Source organism: Biomphalaria glabrata, chromosome 16 (assembly GCF_947242115.1).
Source record: "Biomphalaria glabrata chromosome 16, xgBioGlab47.1, whole genome shotgun sequence".
In the NCBI taxonomy this organism is placed as follows: domain Eukaryota; kingdom Metazoa; phylum Mollusca; class Gastropoda; family Planorbidae; genus Biomphalaria; species Biomphalaria glabrata.
Window position 1 is genome coordinate 28,604,100 of NC_074726.1, and position 27,541 is coordinate 28,631,640.

General features: G+C 34.6%; 1 protein-coding gene and 1 long non-coding RNA gene across 4 annotated transcripts; both read left to right on the top strand.

Annotated features, from left to right (window-relative positions):
- Positions 1-1,161: 1,161 nt before the first annotated feature.
- LOC129923520 (uncharacterized) lies at positions 1,162-9,875 on the top strand. 3 transcript variants are annotated; one of them, XR_008775487.1, is made up of 6 exons: positions 1,162-1,366; positions 1,438-1,541; positions 1,785-1,978; positions 2,701-2,809; positions 3,289-3,466; positions 9,214-9,875. It is a non-coding gene; the product is annotated as an uncharacterized LOC129923520 (long non-coding RNA). The 3 variants fall into 3 exon arrangements; XR_008775486.1 differs by having other exon boundaries at positions 1,163-1,366; positions 2,684-2,809; XR_008775488.1 differs by having other exon boundaries at positions 1,164-1,300; positions 2,684-2,809.
- A 5,563-nt stretch (positions 9,876-15,438) lies between these two features.
- LOC129923256 (uncharacterized) lies at positions 15,439-26,533 on the top strand. The gene is made up of 3 exons (XM_056013436.1): positions 15,439-16,080; positions 18,995-19,049; positions 24,954-26,533. The coding sequence occupies exons 1-3, from the start codon at positions 16,054-16,056 to the stop codon at positions 25,919-25,921; spliced, it is 1,050 nt and encodes a 349-aa protein (XP_055869411.1). The 5' UTR covers positions 15,439-16,053; the 3' UTR covers positions 25,922-26,533.
- Positions 26,534-27,541: the final 1,008 nt, after the last annotated feature.

Genomic DNA, 27,541 nt, shown 5'->3' on the forward strand with positions numbered 1-27,541 from the left:
GGTATATATAGATATAGAGCAGCACAGTAAGTAAGCTTTCAATTGTATAGTTTGTTTTTTTTACTTTGTATTGATACCGCCTACTAATTAGACCTGTTTTTAATATTAACATAATACTTTTGTTATCTTAGTTTTTGGAAACTAGTTTTAAATATATGCATATTAGAAAAGCCTCATTATGACTGATGTATCATTTATTGAGATAGATAATCTCAGGTTTAGCCTTACTAACTTTATAATAAAATCAGTATCTTGACAATATAGTCTTTCTCTGCAGCCTTAGCAATATATTCACATTCTCATATTTTATAACATTTTCAGTTCCTAATGCAATTTACAGCCTGGTGATCTAGTAATGGAGCATGAATACAGATTATGAGAACTAGGACTAAGAGACATCTGAGAAATAAAAAGCACATATAATCAAAATTGTAGCAAGCTTGTAGCAAATGTTTCTTAAGGCAAGTGGTCCTTTCCAAATGTTACAATTTAATTACTTTAAATTTACTTAGTTTCTTTTCATATATGTTATATAAGAACCAGTTTCTTACTACAGATCTATCAAAGCAAGTATATTATTTCTATGTATTTGTATATTTTAATTGCTTTTTTTTTTTTTTTTTGTTGCTTTTTTATTGCATGCTAATTGAACATGTTTTAAATATTTTCCTAACAATTTAAGAATACATGTTTTCTGTTATCTCTTAGCCTTATGGTAATTAGTTTCAAATGTATACATAACAATAAACTTATTTTTCAAAACTATGAAACTACAGATATTGCCTTACAAGTGTATAGTGATTAATTTTAAGCAATTTTTTTTACATGCAATTTATTTACTTAAATGCTCAGCTATTTGATATCTGGTTGAATTCAGATAACACTTGTCTCTTAATCTGTAATTATCAAATTATTTATTTAGCTTGCAGTGTTTTTTTAAATAGTTCAAGATGTTAAGTATTGATTCAACTTTTAGCCTGGGAGATAAATAGCCAAAGCTGTAAATAGACAGGCCAGGTAATTGAAACTAGAGGTAAACATCATGGAAACTCCAATTATAGGGCAAGTATTTTTCCTTCATATCTTATTTAACATAATTAGTCAAACTATGTAATACTTATAGGCTTAACTATTGTTTCCATGGAAACGACATTTTTTTAAAATACCATGAGATATAATATTGTATTTAAGAGATATTCTAGCTCAGTATATGATGTTTCCATATATCATCAGCTTAACAAGCACACATTCTCTGCTGCCAACAGTACCAATTTGTCAACCAAGCAACAAATATTCCTTGGTAATCTGCTATCAGATAACAGTTTTCTCATTGGCATTTTTATGAATTAAAGCTTTCAAGGCTTAAGTAAGACTTACTTTTTTTTTCTTTGACTGCTAATTCTAAAATAATTTACATATTTCTCTACCATTTTTCAGTGTTTTGGTCAAGTTTCAGATTTGTTTAGCATAATCCTGTACTACATATTAACAAATGTTTGGTGTGTCTAGTTCATCTCTCTCACTATGAAGATGGCTACACAGTGAGTACAAAGTTTTATTTTCATTCACAACACAAATTTTACTATAGAAAAAAATAATAAAAGCTATAGGTATTTAGTTTGCTAAACAACCTTCTTGTTATAGTGATCAAGTTTATTTGATGCATAACTAAGCCTTGAACAATGCATCATCATAACTAATATAATGTTAAAAGGCATTTATTAGTTTAAAATTTAGGCCAATCAAATAAGATAATGTGATCTAAACTGTTTTCTGGGTACCAGCTATCAGCAATGCACCCCTATGATATACAAGTCTTCATTGCCAAGTCACTCTGCCAAACAGTGTGTACACCTTTCTTGCAATGGTAGTACTTTACTGTACTTCAATCACTTCAGGAGTCTGGATATGTCAGCCCAAGGCCAAGGAGATCAAGTTTGTGTCCAAGGTTACTTAGGTAATTCTCTAAGAACAATAGGTGAGTTGAATTCTAGTGTACCAGTCAAATATCTTTTAGCAAAATGAAAAAAAAAAATAAAAATTTTTATAACATATAAAAAATCTATTATAAAAACACAATGTCTAGAGTTTTAGAGTACTTGTTTCAGACCATCTGATCATAGGTCAGATAGTGTTAAGCTCAACTGTTTCTATGGTCAATGGTTAACCATGGGTTGTTTGGCCAGCAAATTTTCAGATATTGCTCTAGTTTTAGGTTTATAAGATACATTTTCTTCTAAAGGGAATCAATTAGGACCAAAATGTAAACTTTTATAAAGTGGTGTACTTAATCACGCAAGAGCTGCTTCACATTTACTGTAAGAATGTTTGAATAGTGCATACATTTTCATAATAACTTACCCTCTGATTTGTAAGGTTGACAATTTATTATATATATATTTTTGTTTTTAGAAAGTATACTGTATTATATAAAAAGAGCATGCATTGTCCTATAATTCTATACCAAAATGTAACGTTTTCTGATTACAAACAAAAATGTTTTTGAAGTTTAATCATAACAGGGTGGAATTGAAACATTAACAATTCTGTCAGAATGTGGAAAATAATTAGGGAGAAAAATTTATACACATGGGCAAGGGCAATTACTGTGTTTCCTTTTTTTTTTTTAAAATATATTATTGCCATTTTTCTTTCAATTTGTAAATTTGCTTCAACATTTCAGGGTTTTTTTTTTTAAAGACACACACTACATGTTGCTGATCTGTGGGTTAGTGGCTCAATCATTGTGCACTGATTCTCCACTGATGCCTTGATTGCCATAAGTTTATCTACTGATCTACAGATCAAGGTAATAAATATTTTTCTACTCTATAACCCAAAAGCTTCTTGTTTAGGATACATTGTTTTTACACTATGCGCCTAATTCTGTTGTATGTTTTAGGACCCTAGCAATAGTTTCTTAAACTTTCAGACAATCAGAGCTAGTTTAGAATGAAAGCACAAAACAAAAGCCAGATCTGTATAGTGTTTGTTTTTTTCTGAAAATGTTTTTAAAGAAAAGTCCAGATATAGCAGCTTATAAGGCCAACTTGGGAAATTAGGTATTTTTAAAACTTGTACTTATACTAAAGATATTTGAAGTATTTTTAAACTAGCTCTGTTTTTCAAGTTTTTTATTTATTTGTTTGCATTAGATTTAAATTTTTTAAATTAATTATTTGAAAAAAAATATTTAGTTGCACTATTTTATCAATACTGCATTATATGGTAATGCATTTAGATGTGATATATATCTGTTAAACTGTGAGTTTTTTTCAAATCAACTAGGGACTAAATGGTCTATTAAACATGAGGTCAAGGAAAAAGGATGAACATTTCAAGGCTGCAGGAGGAACATTAAACATCTCTCTCACTGTGAAAAGATTCTACTGATCTACAAATGATCAACATGTTTTATTTAAAGTTCATCTGCCATTTCTTCAAATGGAGCCATAGTCAGAATAAGGTAAGAAATATTCTTATACTTCACAGCATTTATTTTGTGTAAAATGATGATCCTGCATTAGTTGTATGTTGTTTGTGGATGTTACTTTAAATATACTGTGTTAGTTGTATGTTGTATGTGCATGATACTTTAAATATCCTGCATTAGTTGTATGTTGTATATGTATGCATGGTTCCTGTATTTGTTTTGTATATTATGATGTCAGTAATTACTTCACAAACACATAACAACTTCATACACAACTTGTAAGTTCACCTGTCTAGTTAAAGAAATTTGTATTGTATTTGTTTTAGTAGTGTCTAGTTATGAAAGTAAACTGAATTTTTATTTGTTAAACTTAGTGATATACCATTTTAATTTCAGTTAAAATATGTGGATGTTCCTATTAAATTTTTCAGAAAAACTGAATTGCTCTGAAATAATTCCAACTGTATAAATGTAAATATATTTCAACAAATAATGGAATAATGGAATTGGATTCTTTGTCATTTGGATTAATTCAATAGTAATGTATTCTAAATATGGAATTCAAACACAAAAATGAAAAGTTGTGAATCACCATCAACTTTCATTTTGCCACTTGGAGATTGGGATGATTCAAGTTACTGGAGATTGGGATGATTCAAGTTACTATTGTAGCAACTATGTGTTAATGTGCATGGTCTTTACACCCCAGTACTTAATTGGACAAAAAAAAAGGATCTGCAATTCACAGTGATATGATGTACTATTGCATAAACAAGTTGACTTGACTTCATGTAGATCTTTAACTAAATAAACTTTTTCAATTCTTCAGTGTGTGATAGTGTGACAAAAAACATTCATGGTTTCTTGTGATTATGTGCAATATAATGACATATTAAGTTGACTTGAATACTCTTAAACTGTTTCATTTCTAAGGTGTGGAAAAATTATATTTTCATGTTGGGAGTTAATGTTAATGTGAAAAAAAAAATCTACTATTCCATGTGATATGATATACAATTGCATGCAAAAAATCCTAACCCTAACACATTCAATGAACAATCAGTATGAACGTTTCCACCAAATGAAATGTTGCCGCTCATGATGCATCTATTTATTTGGCTCCAGATATTCAATGCACATTGGCAAAACAAATGTAAAAAAAAAAGATGTAATCCATTACATGTATATAATTGTGTAGGAACATTTGGGGTTGTCATTTGTATCACACTCATCTCTCATTCATTGAGACTCTACACTTAATCTGGTGATCTAAATGTATTTGCAATTCACAGTGAAATCATTCTTTGAGTGCTTAAAAAAGAAATTCATACGGATGTATAACTGTGTTAGACGTCTTCATTTATATTCCGATGGAAGGTTTGTAACAATAATTAAGTCACACTCAAGGAACATAAGAACCTGTCCATCAAAGGAAATATCGCCGCTCGTGATGCAACGCACACTAATCAACATTTGTACTTGCAGACCAACTAAATAGTTGCGGAGAAAACACATTTAATTGATGACTTTACTATGTTTAGCTTAGGACTTTTCAAAAGCGAAGACCGGACTCTTTAGCCATCTTCGTGTTCATAGGAATGATTAATGGAGGACTTTTAAAAGCGAAGACTGGACTCCTTAGCCATCTTCGTGTTTATAGGAATGATTAATGGAGGAATTTTAAAAGCGAAGACTGGACTCCTTAGCCATCTTCGTGTTCATAGGAATGATTAACGTAGGAATTTTAAAAGTGAAGACTGGGCTCTTTAGCCATCTTCATGTTAAAAGGATGTAGTTGAGGACTTTTTCAAAGAAGATCGGTCTCGGTGGCCATCTTTGTACTTATAGGAAAGGATATTGTATTATGTTTTAAACATGAGGATTTTTAGCTGAGGACTAGATGTAGTAATATAGTCATCAATTGAATTGTTGATCCAAGACAAAATAGTTGGTTATGTCTGTGTGCATTTGTAGACAACCCAGCAGTGCACATCCTTTTTCTTGTTTTGCTTTTTTTCACGTGCTACAATGCCTTGGACAAAGCATCATCATAACTTGGAATGTTTAAAGGCATTATAAAAATATCATAGAAGAATGAGTTTGTGAAATAACCGGTTATTTCAGTTCAGTTGAATAATAGTTGGGACATAATTAGTTGAGTGCAAGCTTTGAGGCTGATTCAACTCACTCAACATTAGTTGAGTGCGAAGTTTGTGAGGCTGATTCAGCCCTCAAACCGGATGCTTGTAGACCACCTTCAATAGATTTAACACGACGCCATCGTAAAAATTCGTTGCAGTCAGTTTATCAAAATGAAGTTGTCTGTCGACAAGCTCAAAACAGGAGTCAGCCGAAAATGCAAGCCTAAAACTTTTTATTGGGCTCCAGCTATTCAACTGATGCACGTTTGCAAAACAAATGTTAAAATAAAAAAAAGGATGAAAATAGAAGCCATCAGATATATGATGATTGTGCAGGAACAGTTGGGATTTGTGTCGTTTGTATCACGCTCATCTCTCATCCACTGAGACATTGTGAAGCGATGTAACCAGTGATGTTTCGAAACATCTCTATTTAATTGTGATGAGGATATCTACAAACGTTTGTGTACAAATGTGTGATAATTCGCAGATTTTTCATCTCTGCACATAATGTGGTGATCAAAATGTATTTGCAATTCCCAGTGAAATCATTCTTTGAGTGCTTAAAAAAGAAATTCATAAGGATGTATAACTGTGTTAGACGTCTTCATTTATATTCCGATGGAAGGTTTGTAACAATAATTAAGTCACACTCAAGGAACATATGAACGTGTCCATCAAAGGAAAAATCGCTGCTCGTGATGCAACGCACACTAATCAACATTTGTACTTGCAGACCAACTAAATAGTTGTGGAGAAAGCACATTTAATTGATGACTTTACTATGTTTAGCTTAGGACTTTTCAAAAGCGAAGACCAGACTCTTTAGCCATCTTCGTGTTCATAGGAATGATTAACGGAGGACTTTTAAAATCGAAGACTGGACTCCTTAGCCATCTTCGTGTTTATAGGAATGATTAATGGAGGAATTTTAAAAGCGAAGACTGGACTCCTTAGCCATCTTCGTGTTCATAGGAATGATTAACGTAGGAATTTTAAAAGTGAAGACTGGGCTCTTTAGCCATCTTCATGTTAAAAGGATGTAGTTGAGAATTTTTTCAAAGAAGATCGGTCTCGGTGGCCATCTTTGTACTTATAGGAAAGGATATTGTATTATGTTTTAAACATGAGGATTTTTAGCTGAGGACTAGATGTAGTAATATAGTCATCAATTGAATTGTTGATCCAAGACAAAATAGTTGGTTATGTCTGTGTGCATTTGTAGACAACCCAGCAGTGCACATCCTTTTTCTTGTTTTGCTTTTTTTCACGTGCTACAATGCCTTGGACAAAGCATCATCATAACTTGGAATGTTTAAAGGCATTATAAAAATATCATAGAAGAATGAGTTTGTGAAATAACCGGTTATTTCAGTTCAGTTGAATAATAGTTGGGACATAATTAGTTGAGTGCAAGCTTTGAGGCTGATTCAACTCACTCAACATTAGTTGAGTGCGAAGTTTGTGAGGCTGATTCAGCCCTCAAACCGGATGCTTGTAGACCACCTTCAATAGATTTAACACGACGCCATCGTAAAAATTCGTTGCAGTCAGTTTATCAAAATGAAGTTGTCGGTCGACAAGCTCAAAACAGGAGTCAGCCGAAAATGCAAGCCTGAAACTTTTTATTGGGCTCCAGCTATTCAACTGATGCACGTTTGCAAAACAAATGTTAAAATAAAAAAAGGATGAAAATAGAAGCCATCAGATATATGATGATTGTGCAGGAACAGTTGGGATTTGTGTCGTTGTATCACGCTCATTTCTTATCCATTGAGACACTGTGAAGTGATGTAACCAGTGAGGTTTTGTAACAACTTTATTGAATTGTAATGAGGATATCTACAAACATTTGTGTACAATTGTGTGATAATTAGCAGGTCTTTGACCTCTGCATTTAATGTGGTGATCAAAATGTATTTGCTATTCCCAGTGAAATCATTGAGTGCTTAAAAAAGAAATTCATACGGATGTATAACTGTGTTAGACGTCTTCATTTATATTCCGATTGAACGTTTGTAACAATAATTAAGTCACACTCAAGGAACATATGAACGTGTCCATCAAAGGAAATATCGCCGCTTGTGATGCAACGCACTCAAGGAACATATCGCCATTCAAAGGAAATATCGCCATTCGTGATTACAATTATGACATCCTTTTTTTATATTTAGTCCTTTTTTTCAGATTTCTAGATTTAAGAAAATATTTTTGAATTATCTCATATATATACCAGATAAAAAAAATAATATACTTTTGGTCTTATTTTCAGAATCTTCTGTAACAATAATTAAGTCACACTCAAGGAACATATGAACGTGTGCATTTAAGGAAATCTTGCCATTCGTGATTACAATTATGACAAATCCTTTTTTTATATTTAGTCCTTTTTTTCAGATTTCTAGATTTAAGAAAATATTTTTGAATTATCTCATATATATACCAGATAAAAAAATAATGTACTTTTGGTCTTTTTTTCAGAATCTTCTGTAGAAAGAAATTCTTATTGTGCATGTTGTTTTTTTTTCTTTGTGTGTGCATGCTATTAACCTTACTAATGCCGATGACAGTGACCAATAGAAATAGTAAATGCATTGTTTGCTTTGACCGAAAGGCAGATGCAAGGATGGAATGTTAGGTTAGATTGTGAGCTTTGAAAGAAATTAAAAGCATGTGTGACTGGCCGTTAGGTTAGATTGTGAGCTTTGAAAGAAATTAGAAGCACGTGTGACTGGCTATTATGTTTGGTTGTGAGCTTTAAGTCAATTTAGAAGCAAATGTGACTCGCCGAATGTGATTGCTACCATTGCAATCCGTTGCGCAATGAAATTTCGCTATAGATCGACGCGGACAGCCTTGTTTTTTTACTAACTACTAACCCGGGGTGTAGGGTAGTGAGAAAAGTGAATGACAGCCATATTCTTTCAACTTAAGAATAGTCATTTACCTATATGTCTCAACTACCTAGCTCATGTATGGCTCCTCGAATGCCACATCCTGGGCAACAGTCTTGGCTGACTGGCTAAATACATGAGTGATTAATTTATGAGCTTACTAAATTTTACAGGGCAGTCTATGTTTTGCTAGAAGAAAAACAGGAAATGACAAGATATTATATAAGATGGATGTCAAAATCAATTTTAAAATATTTCACTTAACATTTTAGAATTTATTTTTTTTTTAACTATGAATTACGACATTGCAAATTTTGTATTGTCTTTGATAATTTTTAATATTTCTAGGATTTTAATTTTCAGAGTGGAAATCAAAGCATGAGAATCCTAGGCAGTGCACCATTCCTTCATAAGGAAGAACTTTTTCCAGTAGCATTAATCTTAGAATATTTTTAAAAATAAATGTAGGACCTATTTTTCTTGTTACTACACTAGGCATCAGTAAGTATTATAGGCCAAGCTTGAGTTCTGTATCAAGCATGGTCATGCAATCTTTGATGCAAACTGTCACTTTGAGACATTATGTTTAACAGCACTAAATAAATTAAATTATTTCTCGTAATTCCTATTTGTGCTCTAGATTTGGTTTATGTATTCTAATCAGAAGATGGTTATTCCAGGTTGAACCTATTAGAAATAATTTAAAAAACATTTCTTTCTTTCTTTCTTTTTTTTTTACCCTCAGATTATTTTTCATTGGCAATGATGAATCTTGATTGGAAAGCTCTTTACTTCATGTATATTGGACAAGAATTTTAGAAATATGTGCATGTGCTATCCATTGTTTAAAAATGTTTTATAATAAAATTTCATTTTAAAAATGTTTTTATATATACTGTATTATATTGTTAAATGTATGATTACTGTTTCCTAAACTAGGTCTAGTACATTATAGTAGAGATACAAAAGATGCTTTGTTCAGATAAATAACTTGTCCAGATAGTGTTTATATATTGTTTAATTCATTATCTCAAAGAGGCATTTCTTAAACAGGGCACTTTTTGGGGGGACTTGTCTATTGTTGACATTTACATTTTTTTTAAGCATGATGTGATGCCAAAGTGTGTGTTGGGTTTATTTTGCAAGCTAGTTTTTGAGAATCAAAATTTAAATTTTACATGTACACACTAATTTTAATTTATATTGAAATGAAAAGCATTTAAACATTGTTTTCCAAAATATTATTGTATTATTGAAATTTGTTGTTATCAGCTGTTAAATAGCTTTCATTCATCATTTTCTCATTATGTAGATACAACACTTGAAATGGTTGTACAAACCACTAAAGTATGTAAAATTTTGTTTAAATTATGTGCAAAAGTTCTTAAAATAAAAATATCATTCAACTACTTTTTTTTTTCTTTATTTAATGTGATTTTGTTTGAAAGATGTCAAGTGAAACTGTCAGGAACAAAATTTTACAAAAAGATTAGATGAATTACAGAAATGGGAATCAAATTGGAGCATGTCTTTCCACCCAGAAAAATGTCAGTTATTAGAGTAACAAAAAAATCTAAAACAAATTAATTCCACTTATCTTATTCATGGTAAACCAGTAACACAGACTAAAAACGCAAAATACCTAGGTGTTATAATAAATGAAAAACTGTCAAGGAATCCCCATATTGATGAAACTATCAAAAAATCAAAGGATTAGGGTTTAATAAAAGAAATTTCTATAAATCAAAAAAGGACATAAAACTAAAAAGTTATTTAACTTTGGTTATGCCAATAATGGAATATGCATCCTCTGTTTGGGACCCCTCAACTCAAGAAAACATTAAGAAACTGGAACAGACACAAAATAGAGCAATGAGATTCAAAACAAACGAATAGTCACATTTGACTAGACATCTTTAGTTAAATCACTAAATTTAGAAATCCTTCAGGACAGAAGTCGCAAAAGTAAAGTAGCAATCATACATAAAACACTGAACCATAATCTTCAAATACAAAAACAAAATTTAATAAAATACTCAGAAAGACACAAAGATAAAGGCACATTCCTCGTCCCATATGCTAGGACAAATTTGTACAAAAACTCTTTCCCTAGTGCTATAAGAGCATGGAATGGGTTGCCTGAGCCAGCCAGGAAAACCAGTGACTTGGCAGAATTTAAGTCATTGGTTAATATGCATGACTGAATGCATGACGCGTAGGACGTAATCATCTTCTTTTTTGAAGTAACTTCTGTATCATATAATATAAGGAACATAAAAACTAAGGGGTCTCTATGAGCAGAACAGAAATGATTTATTTACATATTCAAAAAACCACAAAAATGTATACCTGATTAGATAGCAGATATTCAAACTCAAGATTGTATACCCAACCACTATTAATTAGACTCATCAATTCTTTACGTGGCATCTTATTGATTGCAGTCTGTGAGCAGACAGGGTTTCATGCTGGCCATAAAACAATAGTGTTAAAATTCATTATACAGTTTAACTCTAAACTAATACAAATTGAATTTACTAACCCACTGAAAGTGGAAAGATGGCAAGGGTTATCAACAAAAATTATGTTAAACAGTACTTCAGTCAAAAATTATGTTAAACAGTACTTCAGTCAAAAATTATGTTAAACAGTACTTCAGTCAAAAATTATGTTAAACAGTACTTCAGTCAAAAATTATGTTAAACAGTACTTCAGTCAAAAATTATGTTAAACAGTACTTCAGTCAAAAATTATGTTAAACAGTACTTCAGTCAAAAATTATGTTAAACAGTACTTCAGTCAACATGTCCTTCAATTACATGTTACAGGTTGACTTGCTCTCTATTCAAATTATACACTCTGGCCATCTAATCAAAAACAACGAAAGTCTAATGGAGTTACACTAAATGTGAACGCTGTGATTTTTACTTTCCGTATCTTTAGGGCGCCTCTGAGCCCACCCATCTCTAATGGGTACCTGACATTAGTTGGGGAAAAGTAAAGGCGGTTGGTCATTGTGCTGGTCACATGACACCCTCGATAACCGAAGGCCACATAAACAGATGACTTTTACATCTGCCCTATAGACCACAAGGTCTGAAAGGGGAACTTTACTTTTTTTAAATTTTTACTACCAGTAGTTCGTATCCTAAGACGTTGTGTTAGAACCTTAAAGGAATGGGTTTCCTGTTCAGGCAGGACTTAGCCGATTGTCTCTAATTAACATACATAGCATAATTGACACATGGATATACGTATGACGTAATTATCTTCTGCCAAGAAGAAACGTCTGTAACTCATAAGATAATAAGCGAAACGTGACTATGTTATAGCATTAAAATATTTCCTAATGGATCATACATCAGCACCATCTACTGTCAAGATATATTTGACAGGTATTTGCTATATCATAATGTTTTTGTTAATTTGATTTGCTCTGCTGTAAAAGGCCAATAACTGCATAACTTTGTGTATTAAAAAATTAAACAAAGAGTTATCTTTCTTTCTTAATTCAAAGAGTTATAAGACCGAATAACTTGATTTAAAGGTAAGAACTTTTTAGCAAGCAGTTCAAAACTTGGCGGTAGATGTCTCAAATTGATAACCCATTGTGAAACGTTGACAGCAGACACGCTTGTTCTTGCTGTCCATTTTATACACATGTGCCGAGAGTGGCTGCGACTATACACAACTGTGCTGACTACAGATACAAACTTTATTTTACAGAACGACTAACGAGGGTGTCATGTGGCCAGCACAACGAACAACCACCTTTACCTTTCCCCAACGAACTGGGTGAATCTGAGACGCCCAGAGATCCCGACATTCTTTTCTCTCCTTTTTCCAACTGATCATCTCTCTCTCTCTCTCTCTCAGTATTAACAGATATGGCTAAATTTGTCGTGATTAATCCCCTTGAATAATTTTTATAGCTAATTCTATCTCACGCACTTTTCATACAGTATATCATAATAATTCTGTTTCCCACATAGATCCCGCTCAATAGCAAGAATTACCAAATGTTTCAATCTATCTTTAAGAATTGTTGACCTCAAGTAATTCTTCATTAGTTTGAGGCACGAAAAGCTTCTTTCACCAGATTACACAATTACGGCTAATGCATAATGCTGTTTTTATCAATAGCGCTTAGGATTTTCCATATTGAATGACACCCCAAAATGACAATTTTTTAAATGTATTTCCGTATATTTTAAGGACTTTTCGTATATTTTGCAATTTCGGGAGATTTCCACGAGCTCCTGGTAAATCAACAAGAGTGGCGGGAAATCTGTTTTAAGTTATAAAATGGTTTAATTGAATAATGTATACACCTTGAATTAGCGCGGGTTCCATGAAAGTGCGGATCCTTCGGTCACATAGGTTGCAGTGGCCTAAGACCGGCCCTGCAAAATAGCGGCGTATGCTATGCCGCCGGTCGACTAGTATTGAATAAATATTCAATAAATAAACATTAAAAAAAATAAAACCATGAAAATATGCTATGACGTCTTAATGTAACACCGTGATTGTGTCGCTATTACACACACGAATTTCAAGGCGGATGAAAGAAAAGGGAAGTAAAAAATGCACATCACCGGCACACACAGTTTTTTTTTTTGACGTGCGTGTGTATGTGTATGTTGGAGGTGTATATGTGTGTATGTTTCTAACGGTGCTTTATCGATAGAGACTCGAAATGCTTTCAAATGGTGGGAAACGTGGTCGAGAGTCTAAGTGCGCTTGAACTTGTCTTGGCTAGAAGGGGGCTCGAGGTTCGACATCCGACTTGTGTTTGTGTTTACTGAGCGCCTAAAGGCAGCACGGAAAACCATCTCTTAGATACCCCCTCCCTCCCACTGGTCCACAAATGAGATTGGACCAAAGCGCTCTGAGCATGCCATTAGCATGAAAGTAGCGCTATATGAAAGCTATATAAAAATGTAAATTTTTAAAATAGGCCTCCATATAACAAATAAAATCACCCCCGTCCCTTGTCGCCATTTTCAAAATCTGTACGATAGCTGAGTTCAAAGACTCGTGTTAAAATGATATCCTCCTGTAGTGGTAGTTAGTCTAAGCTTACACATAGTGCCGGATCTAGGTAAGTGGACGCCCTGAGCAGGATTTTTTTTTTTTTTGGAGACCCCTATCCGCTTCAAGCTTCAAATTAAATGTTGTTATGGAGTGTGTGTGTGTGTGTGTGTTTCTTTGGTGACGGTGGGAGGATGCTCATGATTGGTTGTGAATGATGCAATATAGGTGGCACTGTCGTCATTTGTCTTAGGACAGACGACTCCAGAACGTGAGACTGAAAGGTTTTGTTTATGTAGTGAGTTAGAGTTTGTTAAAAATACCATTTATATTATGAATAAAATCTACAATATTTATTTATTCTGATTCCACAATGTTCACAAGAGAAGTTATTCAAATCATTTCAAGATTTATAAGTTTAAGATGTAATATACCTACAGCGTTTTAGTTGTCTACCAGCAGTTTGGTGCTGTACATGAACCACCGTCCACAGCAAATGTACTTTTAAATAGTAATACATTTAAAAGCATGTCATATCTGTGTTTGGCAAGAAATAGTGTGTTTGTAAATTTCATCCAATTTTTTTTTGGGGGGTCATCATTGTGATCCTGTTTTGTAATTCCTCCCTTGTGATACGGTTTTTGTTTATGATGTCATTCTGTAGCATATCAATTCTATTTTAGGATCTCCCTCTCTAATTTCAAGATTTGCACACTTTCCAAATAGTCTAATCCAGTGATGCCCAACCTGATTCGATCCGCGGGCTGTTCTAATTTCAAGATTCGCACACTTTCCAAATAGTCTAATCCAGTGATGCCCAACCTGATTCGATCCGCGGGCCGTTCTAATTTCAAGATTCGCACACTTTCCAAATAGTCTAATCCAGTGATGCCCAACCTGATTCGATCCGCGGGCCGTTCTAATTTCAAGATTCGCACACTTTCCAAATAGTCTAATCCAGTGATGCCCAACCTGATTAGATCCGCGGGCCGTTCTAATTTCAAGATTCGCACACTTTCCAAATAGTCTAATTCAGTGATGCCCAACCTGATTCGATCCGCGGGCCGTTCTAATTTCAAGATTCGCACACTTTCCAAATAATCTAATCTAGTGATGCCCAACCTGATTCAATCCGCGGGCCGTTCTAATTTCAAGATTCGCACACTTTCCAAATAGTCTAACATCCTTCCATTCAGATCTATCTTGAGCTTTTCGTCTCCATGCCCAAACTCTAAATTGTTGTAGATCCGCCTCTGCATCGTCAATCGCAAAAAACAAACAAAACAAAAGTTGTTCTTTCCAGGCCTAAGCCTTCTTTCACTATGATCTTCCTGGTTTTTCTTATGTGCAAAAGCTTTTGTAACAATATATTTTTTTTCATATGACAAGGTTGTTAGCCCTGCGCACAACCACCTGGGGGGGGGCGGGCTGCCCCTTTCAGCTCTCTGGATATCTGACATTATTTTCTCCTCCACTACCTGGAAGGCGGCAGGTTTGATTTTTATCTGTCCCGGGTATTTTATTTCCCGAGGCCCACCATATCTTTAGGTTATTCCCCTATCCGCCATTGCGATCAGCCACTCCACATGAAAATGGGTCCGAACTAGCTACTTGTGTAGAGACCTCTTTAGGTGACTGCCAGCGAACGCGTAATGGACCTCATTCACCAATCGTAAACAAACAACATTTAGTCACGTGATCTTATTGATAAAACAAATGAAAAAAACTGTCACGTGACAACCATCATGAATTAAACATGAGATCGTAAATTATATAGAAGAGATAGAGCACCACGTGGCTAAATGTTGTTTGTTTACGATTGGTAAATGAGGTCCATTGTCACGACATTCATTGAAAGCGAGACTAAAGCTTACATATAGATAAACGGACAGTTTGGGGCTAGGCTTTTATAGGGGCATCATATTTGTAATAGCGACTGAGACTAGACCGCTCCCGTTCTGGATTAAACATTAACATATTATATCTACACCTGTTGATTTACTCTATTACATGTCTTGATCTGTAAGTCTGTTAATAAGAACTCAGAGTAATACGACGCGTACAGAAACAATCAATCTTCTGATCAGCACAAACTCTACAGACCCAGATTATTGTAAATGTCAACCGGTTCCAACAGACAGGAATTAGGGTTGTTTTATATTATTTCCTTATTTCTTTTATCACGCCAATCTTGAAAAAGAAAACTGTCTCACAGAGTGACGTCACGAGCCCTTAGATCACTTGATCAGCAAGTAGGCCATCAGCTTGAAGAACGGAAATTCATCGACTGGAAAGCGTGTGAATTGGATTGTGTTCTTTCAAGACGATACCGATTATTCTTGAGATGTCGATTATCTCTATAAGAAAGCGTTAGATTTTCTGGTATCGAAAAGTGTAGGCCTACCAAGGTCTCACTTTCAAGAAGACGAGTACTTATTTTTTTCTATTTCTTAAATAATGAATTGTCCATAACACAGGAATTTGTACAACAATAGAAACACAAAAACATTTTGACTTTACTCTTCTCTTGACAGTCTTGTTATTATTTTCGGTGATGGCTGTGATGCATACAATTAAACAGGTTTGACACATTAAACTATTTTAATCATATTTTTTTTTTAAATTTTTATTTTAACATCCAAAATAATTATTTTGCGCTGGCTAAGCGGTAAAGCGCTAGGGTTCGAATCCTGGTGAAGAATGGGATTTGTAATGTCGGGGTCTGTAGGGCGCCTCTGAGTCCACCCAGCTCTAATGGGTACCTGTCATTAGTTGGTGAAAAGTAAAATGCGTATGGTCGTTGTGCTGGCCACGTGACACCTTCGTTAGCCGTATGTCACAGAAACAGCTGACTTTTACATCATCTGCCCTATAGACCATAAGGTCTGAATAGGGAACTTTACTTTTTAAAATGTAAATATACAGTCAAAGCTGAAAGAATTTATGGAATAATTTCAACAAATAACTGAAAGCATGGCTGTTTCTCTTGTATCAAATTTCCTTTATACCTCTAGTTAGAAGCTCATTTGTTTTTGAAATAGGTTTCCAGTCATAGAAAGAAAGTCCATGTCACAGACCTATATATGTTATATCTAATCTGGACATGGAGAACAAAAAATGTCGTGAAAATTTGTTTAGAAAGTTGAATCAAGGCGTTGTTTTGTAAAGTAGTTAAAAGAAGTAAAGTTATTGTTTTTTTTTTCAACCCTAACCTATGTAACATATAATTTTATTTTTAGATCTAGATCTAGTAATTGAACATCGAAAATAAAAGCACTCTCGTCTCTTAATTATTATTTTGCAATTTTTAGAAGCACAATCTAGAAAGATCTAGGTAATCAATCTATTTAAATGTACATCAGATGACTAAAATCAATAGACTTGAATTATTTCGATCTAGGATTTTCGAAATATTATGTTAATGGAAACTAACAGGAAATGACTTTATTTTATGAATTTACGTGAATATATAGATCTATGATTAATACATAACTATATATAGATCTGTGAGTTGATCCATCGCGGATAAGATTTTTTCCCTCCGTTTTCCAGTCTAGATTTAATATATATAGGTCTGTGAGTTGATCCATCGCGGATCAGATTTTTTCCCTCCGTTTTCCAGTCTAGATTTAATATATATAGGTCTGTGAGTTGATCCATCGCGGATCAGATTTTTTCCCTCCGTTTTCCAGTCTAGATTTAATATATATAGGTCTGTGTGCAATAGTCTGTCACTTCGCTGCTAGTTTCGGGGATTTCCAGACTTCCACCCACCATTTTACTTCCAATCTTTTTTTTTCTTTCAGCTATGAAGAGATTGTAAGCTAAGTATTGGGGAATTGCCATTTAGATCGCAAAGTCTGAAAGGGGAACTTTTTAAAATGTAAATGTACAGTCAAAGCTGAAAGAATTTATGGAATTTATGAGTGAGTCTGGTGTGAATGTACACTTTGGTTTCTTATAGTTATAATGTTTTTTTGTTTGGTGTAATGCACAAATTGTAAGACAAATTTCCTTACGGATAATAAAGATTATTATTATTATTATTATTAAAAAAAACGGGGAAGGCAAACACCATTTGAAACAGTATTTTGTTGTACTCTGAACATTGATACTCACCATTGGGAAGACATAGCCCTAGAACGCACTGCGTGGAGCTAGATGGTGACCAAGAAAGCTAAGGACAGCGAGAAAACATGGGCCTCAGGGGCTCAGCTCTGGAAGAAAAGCGTGTCAAGCGAAAAAATGGCCGGCTTCTCTACCACCAAAGCGAAAGTCAACTTAACCTGCTATATATGTGGGCGGGAGTGTCTCTCTTAAATAGGGCTCCACAGTCACATGAAAAAGTGTTCTACGAGATGAATCATAATCGTCTTACGACTGAAGAAGGCCAATAACAACTCTGCTGTTCTAAGTGAAGACATGAAAGATAAGAAAATAAAATCTCTTGTCTAGATATTATTGTAGAGCATTCTAAAGTCTAATCAAATGTGAATTTTCGTTAGTTATAAATCCCAGGGCTCTATTTTGTGTTTGGCATAGAGGAAAGTAGCTGGCAGCAGATTGCCTCTGAAAAAGACAGTTGGAGAGCTCTCACAAATGCTGCGGGACAAACATTTGAGACTCAAAGAAAAGACATTATTGAAGACAGGCGCATAAGACGGAAAGAAAAAAAAAATAGACCGCCGGTGGGCGACGGCTTTGTCTGCACGAGTTGTGTGAAAATATGTAGGTTACAACTGGGTTTGCGTTTTCATGTAAAAGACTGAACTCATCCTTAATCTTTGGAATCGAAGACATTACAATAATCATTGCCATTTTGCGCCTGTTCTAGTTTCCATATGTCACTTAAAATAAGGGTTCCAATTAGAGGTTAAAGGTTAAGGTTCAATAATATTTTAGTTTTATATTCTAGTTTTGATTTGTAAAAATTTCTTTTAATAAGCCCTAATGCCTCGTTTGATTAGTTGAAATAATTTCCTCGAAATAAGGATTTTAAGATCATTTTTTTATTCGTTTTATTAGTCTAAGGGAGGCAATAGCTGACTCAATCAACGTTTTTTTTAAGCGGCCCCTGTAAAGCGGAAAAGCCGCTATTAGGTTTGTGAAAAATGTCCGTCTGTCCGTCCGTCACACTCAGATCTCGAAAACTAGAAGAGAAATGAAAAATATTATTTCACCATGCGTTGTGTTTTCTTAATTGCTTTTGAAAAGGCAGCACAGAAACTTTCAATCCCCACTCACCCCCGAAGTGATTGGATCATATCGCACTTCGCATACTTCAAGCATCATAATTACGCTAATAACCCCCCCCCCCAAAAAAAAAAAAAAAAAAGTAATAAAGTATTTTTAATTGGACAAATATATAATCGTCAGTCTAGATGTATTAAAACTTTATTACATGATTGGTTAAGAATAATTGATGCAATGTCACCCAATATATAAGCTTTATTTTTTATGTTTATTTTTTTTTTTGATACCTTTTCTCCTAACAGCGGGGAGTGCGAAAGTCACCAGTGATGGCCATGGCACCAAAATACTTTGATCTAGGTAACCTGTTTTGAGTTTAATATATTTAGAAGATTATGTCTGCGCGTTTTGTGAAAGGAAACGCAGTATGAAACTACCGTCAACACCTCATAGTTCTGACATATTGTTGTTGGTCGGTCGTTGACTTATAGCACCAGATCGCTAGTACATCTAAGCCGATGTAGGCGTATTTTTTTAGTTTTTGAACTTAAAATAACTAGAGCAAAATTAAAAAAAAAAAACAACTAAATATAGCAATTTAGACAAATTCATCTTGAGATAACCTGAAATAAATGTAGTACTAATAAGATAAGATAGTATTTGAAACAAAATCTAACTCCTTACAAAAACACATCTTGACTGTTTCAAATCTCTGGCTCTTCAGCTGTTCTCAGCACTGCTGCATATCCACCAAACAATCTTCTCGCCGTAATTGTAGAAACACTTAATTAAACACAAATCCTCTTATCTTATACATTACAGAAGTTACTTCAAAAAAAGAAGACAATTACTCCCTACGCATTTCATGTGTCAATCCAGTCATTCATGTTAATCAATGACTTAAACTCTACCCAAGTCGTTGGTTTTCCTTGCTGATTCAAGCAACCCATTGCATTTTCCAATGGCACTAGAGAAGAAGGAGCACTTACATGACTTTGCTCTAGCGTATGGGATAAGAAATGTGCCGCTATCTTTGTGTCTTTCTGAGTATTTCATTCGGTTTTGTTTTTTTATTTGTAGTTATGGTTTAATGTTTTATGCATTATACCTACTTTCCTTTTTTTATTCTTCTGTACAGAAGTGTCTCTAAGTGAATTTACTAATGGTGTTACTCTAATCAAATTAGAATATTCGTTTGTCATAAATCTCACTGCTCTATTTTGTATTTGTTCTATTTTCTTTATGTTTTCTCGAGAGATCCCAAGCAGAGGATGCATATTCTAAAATTTGCCTTAAAGTTAAATAGCATTTTAATTTTCTGTTTTTGTTTGATTTGTAAAAAAAATCGTTTAATAAGCCCTAATACTTTGCTTGATTTTTTAAAATAATTTAATCAATATGGGATTCCATGGCAACCAGGGGCGGTATGGGTGTTACGATAGACCCGGACATTTCTATACAATTCTGCCCACAAATTGTATATCAGATGAGAGACATCTATTTCTAGGTCTACCTGTCGCCAAAATATTTCTGTTAAGTTTGATAATGCATCGATAACTGAACGCATGCATACAATAAAAGTCTGTATCTTTATAAAAAAAAATTAGGGTTTATGTTGCTTTTTTAATCGCTAAGTGGAGGTCCTAAAAGGATGAAACCTGCTAGTAGCGCTGTCTGCGGATGTAGGCTATTACATTATTTCGGAAAATGTATTTGATTAAATTAGTATTACACTTTAGAGTCTGTAAAAAGATTTTTCTTTAAACACGACACTCAGAGGGCCCCTTTCTCAGGAGAATACTATAAAACCTTTGACAAGTTATACATTTTATAGTGGTATTCATGAAGCCTTACCTCCAATTAGGACATTTGCCTGAATGCCCATATAATAATAATAATAATCGGAATCTGCCTATCTAGGTCGCCATAGCCAAGTTTCAAAGCTTATACACCAGCACTTGGCTTTGACACCTATTTTGATCGGTAAGGATATACCTACTTATTACAAATACCACAAGAGGTTCTCGAGTCTACTGATTTTCTGTACTGGGACAGGCCTATCTTGACCGACAAAACAGTAGATTTTAACCGCCCTGATCTGCTTCTCATCGATAAAAAAGAAAAAAGCCGCTACCATTATTGATATCGCCGCACCACTGTCTCATAGTTTAAGGAAAATTGAGATAGAAAAACGATGAAACTATGGGAACCTTGGATTGGAGATTAAGTGTTCGTGGAAGTTATCTAAAACAACAATATACCCCATTGTTATATCAACCGAGGGGGTAACCTCACAGATACCTTCAAGGCCCATGGCATTCCTAGGAACATTCTCGTTCCTGTCAGAGGGCGGTACTGCTGCAGACCTGCCACATCACCAGAAAATTCCTCGGTGGAAACTGATAAAGGGACTACGATGAATTTTGTTTCCCTTTAACGAAACTCGACCCTGGCTGCGCCAAAGAATGAATACTCGTTCTTTTCTAACACAATAATAATAATAATAATAATAATAATAATAATAATAATAATAAAATCCTCAACACCAAACTGTCTGGCAGTAATCTCATCACTGAAATAAACAGCTTGGCCGTCCCAGTGCTCCTTTACACGTTCGGTGTGATCAAATGGACTGACACCGATCTACATGACAGTGACAGACTCACTAGAAAATTACTAACCAAGTTTCGATGCCTACACCATAAGGTTATACCTGCCCAGGAAGGATGGGGGTCGTGGATTGCAGAACATCTTCAAATTGTGTAAGATGCAAGTTTTAAAAATACGATCAAAACTGCTCGCCTCCAGCAACAAATTAGTTTCCTTTCTACGCAAATATGACTGCGAAGCAACCCCTCTGAACCTACACAATGCTGATGTCAATGTCGGTTTGGACGACGTAGGGCATGAGATTCGCCAATGGGAAGAAAAAACACTCCACAGCTGATTCCCGGGTTTATTATATAGGGACAACATTGACAAGGCTGCTTCCTTAGCATGGCTCAAAGCAGGTCATCTCTACCCTGAAACAGAAGGCTTTGTTACAGCAATACAGGACAGAGTAATCAGGACAAAAAATTACGAGAAGCATATCCTGAAACTCAATGTTGTCGACAAATGCCGAAAATGTGGAAATGTGGGCGAGTCGATTGAACACATTATGGCAGGATGTCCAGCCCTATCAGAATCAGCCTACCTAGGTCGCCATAACCAAGTTGCAAAGCTAATACACCAACACCTGGCTTTGACGTACAAATTGATCGGTAAGGACACTCCCCCTTATTATAAATATTCTCCGCAAGAGGATCTCGAGTCCACTGAACATCTGCTGTACTGGGATAGGCATATTCTGACCGACAATACGGTAGATTTCAATCGCCCGGATCTGCTGTTCATCGATAAAAAAGAAAAAAACCGCTACCATTATCGATATCGCCGTACCACTGTCTCATAATTTAAGAAAAACTGAGATAGAAAAACAAAGAAAATATGGGAACCTAGGCTTGGAGATTAAGCGTCTATGGAAATTACCCAAAATAACAATATACCCCATTGTTATATCAACCGAGGGGGTAATAACAACTGACCTCACAGACACCTTCAAGGCCCTTAACATTCCTAGGAACATCTTCGTTGCCTGTCAGAGGGCGGTACTGCTGCAGACCTGCCACATCACCAGAAAATTCCTCAGTGGAAACTGTTAAAGGGACTACGATGAATTTTGTTTCTCTTTAGCGAAACTCGACCCTGGCAGCGCCAGAGAATGACTACTCGTTCATTTCTAACATAATAATAATAATAATATTCATCTCCATTCGCCTGGATTCCCATACTGTCAGTCCGTCCCTGATGATAACTTTTTTTTACACTCCATTACGCGTATTTCCTAACCCCCAACATCGTAGGAAATTGAGTGATTTTGTATTTAAAAACATTCGCGTTATTCAGGTAATAGCCATTATTGAAGGGAGTCTTCATTCCATCTTTAGTCAGTCAGTCATGATACAGAGTAGGTAAAATGTCAGTTTTATGACACCTATCGTATCGTATCTTATCTATCTATCTTATCTATCTATCTATCTATCTATCTATCTATCTATCTATCTATCTATCGATCTATCGATCTATCTATCTATCTATCTATCTATCTATCTATCTATCTATCTATCTATCTATCTATCGATCTATCTATCGATCTATCGATCTATCTATCTATCTATCTACCGATCTATCTATCTATCTATCTATCTATCTTTCTATCTATCTATCTATCTATCTATCTATCTATCTATCTATCTATCTATCTATCTTTCTATCTATCTATCTATCTTTCTATCTATCTATCTATCTTTCTATCTATCTATCTATCTTTCTATCTATCTATCTATCTTTCTATCTATCTATCTATCGATCTATCTATCTATCTATCTACCGATCTATCTATCTATCTATCTATCTATCTATCTATCTTTCTATCTATCTATCTATCTATCTATCTATCTATCTATCTATCTTTCTATCTATCTATCTATCTTTCTATCTATCTATCTATCTTTCTATCTATCTATCTATCGATCTATCTATCTATCGATCTATCTATCTATCTATCTATCGATCTATCGATCTATCTATCTATCTATCTACCGATCTATCTATCTATCTATCTATCTATCTATCTATCTTTCTATCTATCTATCTATCTATCTATCTATCTATCTATCTATCTATCTATCTTTCTATCTATCTATCTATCTTTCTATCTATCTATCTATCTTTCTATCTATCTATCTACCGATCTATCTATCTATCTATCTATCTATCTATCTTTCTATCTATCTATCTATCTATCTATCTATCTATCTATCTATCTTTCTATCTATCTATCTATCTTTCTATCTATCTATCTATCTTTCTATCTATCTATCTATCTTTCTATCTATCTATCTATCTTTCTATCTATCTATCTATCGATCTATCTATCTATCTATCTACCGATCTATCTATCTATCTATCTATCTATCTATCTATCTTTCTATCTATCTATCTATCTATCTATCTATCTATCTATCTATCTATCTATCTATCTATCTATCTATCTATCTTTCTATCTATCTATCTATCTTTCTATCTATCTATCTATCTTTCTATCTATCTATCTATCTATCGATCTATCTATCTATCGATCTATCTATCTATCTATCTATCGATCTATCGATCTATCTATCTATCTATCTACCGATCTATCTATCTATCTATCTATCTATCTATCTTTCTATCTATCTATCTATCTATCTATCTATCTATCTATCTATCTATCTATCTATCTATCTTTCTATCTATCTATCTATCTTTCTATCTATCTATCTATCTTTCTATCTATCTATCTACCGATCTATCTATCTATCTATCTATCTATCTATCTTTCTATCTATCTATCTATCGATCGATCTATCTATCTATCGATCTATCGATCTATCTATCTATCTATCTATCTATCTATCTATCTATCTATCTATCTATCTATCGATCTATCTATCTATCTATCTATCTATCTATCTATCTATCTATCTATCGATCTATCTATCTATCTATCTATCTATCTATCTATCTATCTATCTATCGATCTATCTATCTATCTATCTATCTATCTATCTATCTATCTATCTATCGATCTATCTATCTATCTATCTATCGATCTATCTATCTATCTATCTATCGATCTATCTATCTATCTATCTATCTATCTATCTATCTATCTATCTATCGATTTATCTATCTATCTATCTATCTATCTATCTATCTATCTATCTATCTATCTATCTATCTATCTATCTATCTATCTATCTATCGATCGATCGATCTATCTATCTATCTATCTATCTATCTATCTATCTATCTATCTATCTATCTATCGATCGATCTATCGATCTATCGATCTATCTGTCTCTCTCTTTATATAAATATAAAAAATATATTCAGTGGCGTAGCTAGGGCTGGGGGGGGGGTCCAAATTTGAAAATCTCCCATGGCACCCACTTGAGAAATTTGTTTTTACATTAAATGTTACGCCATTATCGCATGTCATGATGTCAAATGTCAAATTGCAGGGGCCCCTAAAGAAGTCAAGCCCCCCCGGCCCCCAAATTCCTAGCTACGCCACTGTATCTATATATAATTCTATTAAATTCTATTAAACAAGAACAAAAGAAATAGAATCTACAATGATGCAGCTAAATGACTAATACATTGCTTCTATGTCAGCAGATCTAACAGAATGTCAGGTGTCAGAAGGGGGAGAAGCTGATTTGCAGAAACATTTTGTGAATTGTAGGAAGAATCCATGTCATCTCAAGTTTATCCCTATCAAAGACTTCTACATTAACCATTTCCCGGAAAAATACCAAGACGACGACTTGTATCAATTTATAAAATCTGTTGCAGACCTCACCGTCCGAGTCGGTGTCAAAATGACCAGTCCAGACAGGTTAGAATTCTGGCCACTGACCAACTCCCCTTACCCTTTCTATCACCTCAGAAACGAGAGCACGCTTAGGGTTGGGAGCGGAAGGATATATGTTTACAAGTATGTAAACGGACTAGGTTTTGACGGGGATGGAGATGAGTGCGATGAACACGGATTTAAATACGAGAGGGACTACAAGACATGCCCCTGTAAAAAGTGCCAGCAATCTAGCAATGTGTGGTGGGAGATACACGTGGACACTGCCGCACATGTGGTGTTTGATGATCTGGAAGCGAGGCACACGTCATGCAGACTATTTTTTGACGAGCGCAATTGCCCTGTAGTCAACCTGGAAATGGGGCGTATTGATACGGTCAACATCATGGACGACTTTTGTAGGCTAAAGTATGTCACGTGTGACGTCACGCTTGGGAACAAACTGTTCGAAATGGTGCAAAGGCATTGCGAATTCTGGAAAAAAGTCAGGAACAAGTTCATTATGAAACCTACAAGCAATTTTATCTTCATAGTGTCGCACCCCCACGGATGTCATAAGCACATAAGTTTTGGCTATCAGGTTAACAATAGAACAATCAGTGATTTGAATGACGATCTGGTGACCACTAAACTGACCTATACAGCTAGTACCTGCCCAGGGAGTAGCGGCGCCAAAGTTAATTGTGTTGGAATTCCTTGTGGTCATGTTCACAGTGGCACCTCCGTGTATGGTCAGATTAACTGCAGTAATATTAGTATTTATTTAAAATAATGCTACCAAAAAAAAATACAAATGTGAAAATCTAAGTGATGATTTAATGAAACGTTGTGTGTATATAGCAACCAAACCAGGTGCACACGTTTTGATGTCCAAAAAAATGGTGCATTGAATATGGCAAATCAGTGGAAAATTCTGACCAGGGCACTGACCATCCTAATCGACAACTTGCCTTAATAGCAATTTATGATGAGATGATTAGCTAACGCTGATCTAGATTTTCTGAATAAATCTTTTAAATCGGTGGTACCGCTATTTTCTTCCCGGAATTCAATTGTCACGTGACTCCCAAAATCCAGCCATCAAGCCACCACATCCTCTTTCATGGCTCTGTTAAGATTGCTAATGCTATTGATGTATTTTGCGTGATCACTACAAATCAATTAGCGGACATGCAAATGATACACACACAGCTCTGGTTCAGTGTCAGCTGCGATGGGTAGGTCACGTCTGCTGAATGGATGACTTTCGCATCAACAAAAAGGCTTCTTTAGGACGACCAGCTCACAAGAGAAAAGTGAACTCGGGCTGGACAAAACAACAACAACAATAAACGATTGAAGGTCGCCTTCAAAGCGTCCTTAAGAGTTTTCAACACAGACTCTTGACTTTAAGGGAGAATAGAGCTTCAACCCAAGCTGTAACAATAGGCAACAAAATAACCTTCAAAAAGAAGGAGATATATGAGATATAGCCTATATCATCTGTAAGTAAAGTAACCCTTTCTGACACTACGCTATAAGGGGCAGATGATGTAAAGGTCATCTGTTTCTGTAGCCAACGGTTTACGAGTGTGTCACGTGGCCAGCACAACGACCAACTAATTTGAGGTACCCATTAGAGCTGGTTGGATTCAGAGGCGCCCTAAAGATTCCGAAGTAAAAAAAATCCTAGTCTTCACTAGGAAAATCATGTTCCCGTAGGCTAATAAGCCAAGATATTTATCACTCTGTGACAAGGAGGTTATGCATTTGTCTCGGAAACAGAAGGAAAGCCTACTGATGATTAAAACATCGATTTAGCGTCCAATCGCTAAATACCATTTAGGGAAAAGACCCGAAAGCTATTGCTAGTTATAAGCTTAATGGCAATAGTTGGTACTCAATACTTTTGTTATAAATAGATTCATATGTCAAAAAAAAAATCTAAACTTTGAAAATCAGCGACAGGATTTTATTTTATAGTTACAGGTCAAGGCAGGAATAGCGGATGTCGTCATTGGACAGTGCTTTCAAAAAAAGGTTTACGACATTAAGTCTCAGTGGGACTTTGCCGATAAGCTTCTTGTGTAGATTACAACAATACTTACATCAGAGTTTCCAGGCTTATTTCCCTTCATTCATTCACCATTCACTCTTGCTCGGCTAAACCAGATCTGCAGGACCAGGGATGTTTCTCAGAAATATAGAGACGGAAGTGTTCTTCTTAATAGATGTCAAAGAAAGTTTAATATAGTCTGCATCATTCTATTGTATCTGTCATATGCATCAGTATGAAATAAAGTTCTTAACATGTGTATGTTATCTTAACATTATAACATATGTATGCATTTTTTATGTATGTAAGTTTCCATACACCTGTTTATCTATGTGTCTATGTATGTAAGTATTCATA